Genomic DNA, 10814 nt, shown 5'->3' with positions numbered 1-10814 from the left:
CCCTCCCCGGCAGCCCCTGGGTGAGAGGGATAGGCTGTCCTGAAGCAGCCTGCACTGCCTCTGTGCCATCTCTTCCCCGTGCTCAATGCCCTAGCACAAAGGTGTTAACACAAAAGCACTCACACCTTCTCTCTGCAGTATTTGTCAGTTCCTTGAAGAGCTGCAGCTGCTATAGGAAAACTGCTGGGATGATAGTAATGCTTCCCATTTATTTATAGGGGGATTAAGGTTTTTTTTTTTCTCCTAGAAGAAAGTAATTTCTGTATTCAACAACTAATCAACAACTGTACTAGCCAGTAAGCCTCCTGGAAATATGTGTGGCCGTTAGGTGACAAAGCCTCAGCTGAAGCCTGTTGCGTTCCTTTCTAAAATGTTTGTTTTCCATTTGTGCTGACTTGACCCCGATGAACTCATGTTTGCAGTACACCTTTAGCACAAAACAAATTAGAGCTCTCTTTCTCTCCTCCTTCCTTTTAAGGTGTGGCCAGTTTTCACATCATACAATTTACCCAGGAAATTATGAAACACTGATATTTATGTGATGGTGGTGACATTTACCTGCAATGTCGGTTTTAGTGTCTGCATAGATGATTGACCTTGGTTGTATGCACCGTGTAACTTGATTAAGAACAGGTCAAATATGTCATGTTCTGAATTATTGCAGAAAATGGACAGGCATTTGTAATTCAAAGACATATATGAGAAAAGAAGAGGTGGAAGACATAAGTACTCATGTTTTATGTTTGGCCACAAAAGCTGGAAAAATAACTCAAAATGCCTTAAAGGTAGTTCTGATCATTTTGTCAAGGTCTACTATTTTCAGCCTACTTACTGTATGAATTTTGTTGAGAAAAGAGATGTGTCCTTGGGACACTTGACATCTTTTATGAAATTGCCAGTCTTTTTTGTAGAGGAGTTGTGTGAACAACTTTTCCTTCTGTGTTCCCTTCACAGCTATTCATCCCCTCAGGGCTTTTGCTTATAGTGTAGTTTTAACGAAAACTGCTGGGCAGCATCACCCAGGGCCTTTCCAGCTGCTGCTCCCTGCTGCCCTCTGCCATTAATGTCATGTGTAATTGCTTTCGTTGTAGGCCTGAGGATCAACGTGAGGAAGGTGTAGAGCAATGTCCCGTCCGTGCCCCGCAGTGCAGCCGCCCAGCCATCTGCTGCTGCTCTCCGTTCTGTTGCCGCTGTGCGGGGCGCGGGGCGCGGCCCGGGGCGGCGGCGCTGAGCCCCTCCCGGCCCCGCCCGCCGTGACCTCAGCGCGCGTCACGTGACGCAGGTGCGGGCCGCCGCGCGCCGCCGCTCCCGCAGCGCCGGGCTGTGCCTCGGGCGGCACGGAGCGCGCCCGCCCCCGCAGGTCTGTCAGCGCCGGCGAGGGGCGGGGGGCGGCGGGCGAGCGGCCAGGCCGGACCCTGCTCGGGTCGGGGGCGGCAAGGCTGTGGGCGGGGCGGCGGAGCCAGGCCCGGCCCGCCCCGCCCCGGCTGTGTGAGCGTCGCCTGGCCCGTGGGGGCCGCTTGCCGTGCGGTTGTGCGGGGTCGCGCCGCAGCGCCGGGCCCCGGGGCTTGGCCTTGCGGCGGGGCGTCGGAGCGAGGGGGGAAGATGGTCCTCCAGGCCCGCTGCCAGTGGTACTTCAGCCGCGTCGTAGGCTGCAGCGTTGTGGCAGCCTCGCCGGCCCCGCCGCCAAGGTGAACAGGGCAGCGGCCTGGCAAGGTTTGGGCCGTGGGAGGACGTGTCCCTGCGGCATAAGCGGGGCGGCAAAAATAAAACCAAGCCTTTCCAGATGTTTCCCCCCTGCTTCTTTCCAACGCCTTGGCAGCCTGCAGGCTGTGGTGCGCTTATCTCTTTGGCGCACACCGAAGGCAGGGTTTTTGTGAGGGGAGAATGATGTTATCGGTTGTACTGCATGGAGATGTCTCCATTGCCCAAGACTTGTGGCGTGTGCCTTGAGGTGAATGTGCGGCTTGTAAGCATCCTCTGGGTCAACTTCTTGGATGGAGAATTGTGCTGCCTTGTACAGTGTGGCACATCTGTACAGGAAGGAAAAGAAACATGTAGCATGTGGAGGGTTGTCTTCCTGAGACAGCCTTGTTTAATTAAGGATATTCTATACCTCTTTAGTTTCAATTGTCTGTGACAGGCTTTTAGAGATACTGTACTATTTTTTTCCCATATTCATCCCTATTTCATTTGAATATTTTTTTATTGTTATTAGTGTATTATTTATTAGAATTGTTATTAAGAAGAGCTTTAGGAGTGAGTTGTATGGGAAACATATGAGAAAATAACCATGATAGTGTGTGAAGGAGTGTTTTTGTGAAAAACTGACCAGACCTATTAACGACTCCTCCTGTAGAGCATAAAGAACATGTATTAGCATCAGTAGCAGGACTTCATGTTTGTGTTAAGAAAGTTAGGCTTACCAGCAATACCAGGAGAATATTGGTTCATGTGATAGCAGCCTGTGCAACATGTTCATGTTTAAAGTGTTCTTGAAAAAGGATGAATGCTTCACTTTCAGTAGCATCTTGTTACCTGTTCTTCATATGCTTCTGTTACCCTCTGGAAACCTGGGTAGAATGATTCACAAGGCTGTCCGTGACATTAGGTCTCTTCTAGAGCAGAAAGTGCCAAGGTGAAAGCTACCTTGTAGCTTGAGGTACACCATACTGTACTGTAGGACAACTGCAAAAGTTTTCAGCTGCCTAGGCTTCCATTTACTTCCACCATTTTAAGGGTGCTTTGGTGCATTAAATACCAGGTTGTTCTTTTGGTTCACTGCTTCTTTCTTATTTTTGATCTCCAGTGGAGATTTAATTAATATCTTCCTTTAGGTTGCTCTTAGCTCAGCTTGATTCCTTGCCAATCACTGGTTTCATTTCAGGCTTGATTTAGGAAACATAATGGTGTGAAACAATCATAACTATTTCTGACTTCTGCCTGCTGTCCTGTGTGCTGATTTGTGACTGACAGCCTCAAGGCTGAGTGGGCTGGAATGGTCTATGATCATGCTGGTGGTCTCCGATTCGTTTAGCTGCTGACAGCTGACGTCTGTACTGAAGAGCAGCGTATGCGAAAGGACGAAAATCTAGGAAGAAGTCAGTTTTGTTGAGTAAAATTAATCCGTAGCTGAAATGTGACTGGAATCACACAATGGGTGACTTTGTCCATTTTTGTTTCATACATGTGTAAAAACGCAGACGTTGCTTTTTCATGAGGGGAGAATAATGCCTGTGAGAAGCATTTTGTTCACCCGTGGTCATCACAGGAGTGACATAGCCCATAGCTGCTCTTATAGATTGCATATTCAGTAGTTACCACCTGAAATATGACTCTGACTCTGTTTAGAAATTGACCTGGAACTGGAGAGAAGAGACTGGTGCCATTTGCCAACTCTTTGTTTCTGTTAGACATTATGTCATTTGCGTCCATTTTCAAAACTCTCTGATGAATTGTTATTTTGCTCTGCATTCTTTGCCAACTGCTAGAAGAAAGATCTATACATTTTCTAGCCAAACATATTAGGAAGAAAGAATGTGAAATTATTGTGCTTAAGAAGCTTGCTGCTGTAGTATGATGAACTGAGAAAAACGTTCCTCTCCTTCCCCTCTCTCTCAGCCCTTTGTAAAGCACATTCCTAGAGGATCACCTAGAGGTGCGTGTGCATAAGCTTGGTGGTAGAGGGTGAGATTGGCACAGGATAATATTGATAGAATGACAGTTTCTGGGAGAATGGACACAGATATGAGGTGCCATGATGCTCTTTCAGGTCTTACTCTTGCCATGTGTTGAGGTCTTACTGAGTTTTGCAAAATGACATTGAGGTTTTAGTGCTGTCACTCCTTGAAGAGGATTATGGATGCAGACAATATGTTAAGTCTGTCAGTGTTGTCCCAATGTGTTTCAGTTTTTGCAGAAATCAAGCTGTTTTCAAAATGGTGCTAATAGTATTTATGTTCCCACAGTCGCCAAGGAACCCTAATCATAGATAGGGTTGTGAGACAGGGGAAATTCAGCTTTGAATCTGTGAAATGGGGAGTGACAGGTGAATACAGGTAGATAGGAAGCAATGCTATTGTGTAGGACATTCAGCTTACTAGTAGCCTGACTGTTGCGAATTTGCTGAAAATGCCAAGGAAGCAGAGAAGAGTGTGTGGGTTTGAGGTTTTGGAGAGTTTAGAGGTTTAAAGGAGAATCATATATTAGTTTTGGTTATGTTGCCTTGGGAGAATATTTTCTGTGTATCTGGGCACCAAGGAGAATGGGAACAAGCACTTGTTTGGTAAACTCGGTAAGTGGATGATGGCAGCTGGTGTTAGAAGTGAGGCATCAGATCTGTTGGGGGATGAGAATGAAAGGGCTGCAACAAAAAAAGTGAACAAGGGAATTTGGTGAGATAAAGGAGGAGACTTTACTGCTGAGATGATACGGGTAAAGTTAACGACTAGGGAAGTGATCCATTCAGCAGCTTTCAAAATAGATACTGAGTTAAAAATGTCACATTAAAAATGTGACTCCAGAGAAGTGCATGTGGTAATACTGCTTTATCCAGCAGGAGCCTTTTGGTTTTTTTAAGACCAATATTCATTTTTAAATTAGATGATGAATAATTGTAGCTCTTCCTCTTCCTTACAAATTTAGGAGTTTTATAATTGTATATTTCCTTTTTTGGAGGAAGAGAAGGAAGAGGAAAAACAAAGAGAAAACTATTTAACAGGATTTATGTAAAGAAGATGTTTATACTGAATTTTTAGGGTATCTGTTGCTTTGTGAATTAGAGACAAAACCTTTAGTGGGTAACGTAACATCTGGTGTATGACTTAAAATGGCAGTGTTGTTTTTAAAACGTTTTGAAGTTTGTTTGGAAGCTCAGTACTTTTGCTGGTTTTTAGCAATTGTTCAACTGGTCACACTAAGCAATAAAGAACTTGGATTTTACCTTCTGACTAAATAAATTATTTTTAGATGGACAGCAAAACAAATGAGACAAACCTCAGAGTTAAGCCTGTGTTTTTCTTCCTCTCAGTTAGCGTCCTACCCTTTATGTTCTTGTAACTTTCCAAATGCTTTTAAAGTGAAAACAAAACCAATAAATTCATATTGTTACTATTTCTTTGCAATTTTATCAACCTCAGCGTTGAGTACACTGTTTTCAGAGTAATCATAAGCTATACCTGTTCTTTTTATTCCAAAGGTGACCTCTGATTCTTTTTGCTGGCACTGGAGCTGGTAGTGTTTAGCATTCCCACTTAACCCTTACTGTTCTTCTCACTGTGTTCAAAATTACAGAGAATCTGCTGTTTTTGTTGAAAAGCTCAGGAGAGGTCATTGGCAGGACAAGGTAAATGTTACTAGGTAGGCAATCAAATTAAACATCCTTTTCTTAGTGTAACACTGTGATTGAAGTCTAATGTCAATATAAACACTTAGATAACACTTCTGATTTTTTTGTCAGCTCCATTAGTCATGGCATACACTGAAGCTGACTTTTTTCCAACTGCTGCGTTTGCAGTCAATGCTGTTCATTGAGTTTGGCTTGGTAAGAGGCCACAGCTTTCCACAACCGAGAGACAGCAGTTACTGTGGCAAGACCTCCAGAGAAGTCAATGATTAGCAGCCTTATTTGTTCCAGGGAATAGGGGCTCAGGAGACATGCGGTACAAGTGGTATCATGATTGCTTCCGGAAGCAGGGTGATGTTAATCAGTTACAGAAGCTGTTACAGTGAGGTGAACAGGCTGCTATGGGGATGACTATCAGCAGCTTCCACTGCTACCAGTGTAACTCTGCAGTCAGTCACAGAGTGGTCTGTCTCCTGAAGAGAACTTTACCCTAGGCCTGAACTATGTTAAAGAGCACTCTAGCCATAAACAGTGGATTTCACTTGGAAGCTGAAAAGTGTCTGCAATTTGTTGGCTGTTTTTCTGATTAGGTTTGGTTTTGTCTTTATTAATAGACTTGACTTGGATCTTCTGTCTAATAAACAAACATGAGTCATCTGAAATTGTTTGCGGCTACGCTGAAGTGTCATGGCATTAAACTTCTGGAAAAGCACGATATAGCCAGAAGAGTATTTTTACATGGCCAACGGTATGTTTCGTCAGGAACCTCAGAACCATTCCTGAGTGGGAGTAATTCCAATTATGTGGAGGAAATGTATTATGCATGGCTTGAAAACCCCAAAAGTGTACATAAGGTAAGTCTAAAACTTGACTATATACGACAGTATTAGGTTAAGAGTGGAATTGATTTTTTCCTTTTTAAAGTTATTGTATAAAAAGTCCAGAAAAAGGTCTTGTATGAAATGAAAAATGTGAAACTCATTTCCCACGTATTGATTGTTCTAAGATGTGATATTGCAGCTAAGAAAGTACAGAGGAGCCACAGGCATGGTGAAATGAGCAAAAAGGATGAGAGGTCCAGACCAGAAATGGTAAGCTGCTGAGAAACTTTGGTCATTCCTGCACAGAACTGCTTTTTAAGCAGTCTGTTAAGTTACAGTTGTGTCTGAAAGACTCAAGAACAAATAAAGTAATTTTTTTAATTTATTGTTATAGGGTTGTATCAGAGAATATCTTATATTTATGTGTGGGCTGTGGTACTTTTACATTGTGTGAAGAAGGTGAATGTTCAGTTCCTTTCAGGTACCTCTGGAAGTTGTAACCTTAAAACTGAATCAGAAGTTGTCAGAGGAGAATCCTCTGTGTCTTGAAAAGTAGTTTGTTCTGTCTCTCTCCCTCTCTCTCCAGTAACCATGCATTTATGTGCTTCTTAAATTTTTTTAAAACCTCCAACTTTAAATGTATTGCTCAAATCCTTTCTTGTGAGCAAAATACATAGACTTGTTTTTTAACAAGCTTTCTGCTGACAGGGAGGGCTCTCTGATGGTGATACATGTGTAGCAACTGAAGAAGCTGATGAGAAGTCTGATAAATTCTAAGACAGACAAGTCATTTTCTGGAGAAGTAATGTGAATTGTACCCAAAATGTTTGCCAAATTGGTTGTGTATTTCTTATTCTTGAGGCACATATATCAAAATATCACTTAGAAGTTGTTGCTCTAAGTTTGATAATCTATCTAAGTGATGCATGTTGAGGGAAAACAAGAAGAGGCCACAAAAAAGCGTCTTTATAGCTGTTTTTTTGAACATTGTGTATGAATTTGGTCTTCTTGCAAGGTGACAAATGCAGTGCCAGCTCTGAAGACTGAATGTTACTCTCATAGCAGATAGATCCCAGGTCTTTGTGTTACGGCTTAACTGGGAACCGCTGAGATCTCCTTCCGGGTGGCTGCTGCAGAGCAGCGCGTTGTGGAGCTGGCCAGGGTGCTGAAAAGGCCAGCGGCACGGCCCGCCCGGGGAAAGACCAAAAGCTGCTGCAAAACTCGGAGCTGCTCGGTGTTGTGCTGATAACCGGGAACAGGCCGAAATGCTAACAATCCTGCCGAAAGTCTAGGCCGGACACTTCAGGCCCAGAACACCGACTGATAAATAACCAAATATGAACCAGGAGAAGCATGTAAATGTACTGGTGTAGCAGTGTGTGACCTCGGGAGTGGATCCTGGGTAATTCAAGATGCATTTTAAAGATGAGTGAATTCTTTTCCAGGTTAACTACGTGTCATGTGCTTACAACTGTAATGAACTGAACTAAATTCACTGTCTACTTGGTTTATGAGGCTTAAAAGACTATGTTTGATGGACATTGTGGATTGTTCTACAGTTATTCTTGCCTAAATAGTTAGGTTTTCCACAGCCTAGAAAATAGGTGGGGAGGAGAATGATGGTGATTCATTTTCTTTTGTTTCATCAACAACATTAGTTTTTGATTTCTTGAAAATCATCTCATTTCATCAGCTGAAAGCTGTAAATACCGACACAAGGTTTCTGTTGACGGAAATTGCTCAATCTGGGCTTTAATATCACAGGTAAAAAATGTTGAACTCACTCCATTTTCTTACAAATGCAGAAAAAATCATACTGTAGTCGTATGACTGTAGGAAGTTGAGAATTTTTCATTCTCTTACAGAAAGTGGTGGAAGTGGTGGAAAATAATGTCAAGAGACACCAATGGCTTATGTGGTGTTGGATTAGGTATTGTTAATAATTTGACTCTCTCTGAAGGCCACTCATATTTCATTGTTCTATCCAGTATGTCCAGCATGGCTTAGGGAGTTTGTTTGTGCTAAGTATTTAGACATGACATTCTTTTTTCTTCCCCATTTTCCTCTTTATTTCCTATTTTTCCTCATGTTTCTTCTTGGATATCTCTTTCTTATCCGAGGGGATGTACCTTCTTCTAGGGGATGAGATGAAAAAGCTTCATTTTTCCTAAGCTTTAAAAATCGTCCTCTATTCAGTTTTACTTAGAAACTCCAGTTAATCAAGCTCCTCAAATTATTTCCCTCTCAGAAGATTGGACTGGATGTGTCTTCCCATGTATGCTTATTTAAGACTGTTTGAAGTGTGTCTGTCATGTTGCAGTGAGTGTATTCGGTGTTACTCTCTTTCTCTATATACCATAGTTATATATCTAAGAGTATGCGTTTGTATCCATTGGAGCTTTTTTTCTTTGTGCAAATCCATTTCTGATGATTTCCTGCTTTTCCTTGTATTTTGAACTTCCTACCCTTAGAGTAGCCAAAACAACAATCAAAGTAAAATGACATGGGCTCTGAAAAAGGCATCATTATTTCTCCTCCAAGCATGGTGTCAGGGCCATAGATCATCAGGGAGAAGGTTGACAAGGCTCAGTTATTACTATCACAAGATTAATTACAAAATGGCATGGTTTGATATTGAGTACATAATGCCTGCCATGTTATCCTGTATGCAGCCGCTCTACCATGAGTGTTTTATCACTTCCTTGGTTTATGTACTTGGAAAAAGCGTGGGGGTTTGAGTTTGTTTTGACTTCATCTTTCTTTTTTCCTTTTTTTTAATGATGTAGTGATGCTCAGTGTGTGTCTTCCAAGGCTTTACTTTCCTTACCACAGTTGATGAATATTGTGATGTCACTAGAAAAGAAAACACCTATCAAAATAACTAATATGTTACTTGTTATTCTAAGTGCAACACTGTTTATTATAGAAGAGTAGAATATTGCCACTGAATCACTTCACTTTTATTATATTACTGGAGAAAGTAATTGTTAACTGCAATATAGATTTGCTGACAGAAAAAAAAGGAATGTATCACTACAGTAATTTACTTTTTGCAGGTGCATTTTTCTGTTACAAGTATTCTCCACCATTTTCCTAAAGAACTTTACTGATTTAGTTGAGAACCTGCAGCTTTGCTGGGAGATTAAGCTGGTCTTCTGTCTATTAAGTCACGTGGCAAATGCTGTTACTGGAGACTGACATTGATACAGAAGACTTGAAGACTATAATCTGATATCAATCTTGAAAGACACTATAGAAATTTGTACAGGCTTTGATGGATGTCTATCTAGAAAAAACTAATTTTCTGTAGCCAAATGATGTATTTTCCTTCCCCTCTGATTAAATGTCAAGCCTGTCCAACCAATCAATAGGTTCAAAAATGCGGTAGGAAAAAAGAGCATGTGTTCCTTCTGTCCCAGCTAGCTGCATCTTCCGATGTAAATGTTTTGAAAGTATTTTTTCAAATTTGTCAGTTTGCATGAAGAAAGGGTCCTATGCTTATTCTCCTTAAATGAGTAACTTATTGGGCATGTCAATTTAGATTTTGCTAGCAACTGTCTCAGCAGAGCACTTACCTAAAAACATACTGCGTTGTTTGTGGGACTGTGCTGTGATAACTTTTACACCTAAATGAAAAGCTTTTGACTCAACAAAGTCAATAGTAGTTAGATTATTATCATCATTGTATGTGTATCATGGTGTTGGAAAAATTGAGGAGGGAACCTTAACATGAGCAAAGCATATTCTTTATTAAAAATCTGAATGAATACCAAATGTCAGGTTTGTTTCATAAGCATATGTGTGCTTGACATTTCCTACTGTAATGAAAGCTAATAACTTTATATTGCCAAAATAATTTCTCTAGTCTGATTAGCCTTAGTTGTAACACAAAGACATTATATCTGTTGTTCATTCTCTGGGATTTGCAGACTCCCAGATTAGTGGCTGTAAAGGTATGGAATAACGGTACTGTTCTTAACAGAGAGTAAGAAGATGTGTAGAGAAAAAAAAAACAAAACAGAAGAAATGCAGTTACACTAATAGACTCTTGTAGATTATTTATAGCCTGCTAATCTCAGTGTGGCTAGCGAGGTGTTAAGGAAAGAAGAATATAGGAAATGGGCATAAATGAAAGAAGGGAGGAAGAATGAACTTTTCATCGGTGTGTCTGGAACCACTCACCAAGTAAGCTCTGTCAACCTTAATCTGTCATAGCATGTAAAATTTAGGCTAGGTTTAGATCAAGTTTCTGTTAGAGAACAGTAAGTTTATTGTATTTGTAACAACGCCACTTTGTATTAGTGAAGCAAGAGAGGTGCATTACAGCAGTGTTTCTCAGGCAGTGGCTTCATGCTAATGATGAAGTTCCTGCCCACAGGTTCAATGAGTGCTCCCACTTCCATAACTTGAGCTTGGAAGGTTGAGTGATGTTTAGCTCTTGTATGCTACCCCTCTTCTAGTTTCTGAACACCTTAAAGCTTGTCGAAATTTCAATATGAAGACTTTTTGTTAATGAAAACAGATTTTTACAAACATTTTTTTCTGTTGTGCACTGTTGGTATTACATTATTTTGATTATTCTGTGTGTTCTGTAATGAATATATTAGGTAATGTTCTTTTTAAAATCGAGTGTTTGGACTACTCTTTGTTTT

General features: G+C 41.3%; 1 protein-coding gene across 1 annotated transcript in view; it reads left to right on the top strand.

Moving 5' to 3' along the window:
• Positions 1-1316: 1316 nt before the first annotated feature.
• OGDHL (oxoglutarate dehydrogenase L) overlaps positions 1317-10814 on the top strand; it is a 52116-nt gene continuing 42618 nt past the window's right edge. The window contains exons 1-2 of the mRNA XM_062001014.1: positions 1317-1360; positions 5956-6195. Of these exons, the coding sequence (XP_061856998.1) occupies positions 5989-6195 (207 nt within the window). The 5' untranslated portion in view covers positions 1317-1360; positions 5956-5988. The remainder of the gene's footprint in view (positions 1361-5955; positions 6196-10814) is intronic.

The sequence above is a fragment of the Colius striatus genome, chromosome 8 (assembly GCF_028858725.1).
Source record: "Colius striatus isolate bColStr4 chromosome 8, bColStr4.1.hap1, whole genome shotgun sequence".
NCBI lineage: Eukaryota > Metazoa > Chordata > Aves > Coliiformes > Coliidae > Colius > Colius striatus.
The sequence above is the reverse complement of the archived record's forward strand: the minus strand, read 5'-3'. Positions and strand labels throughout refer to the sequence as shown.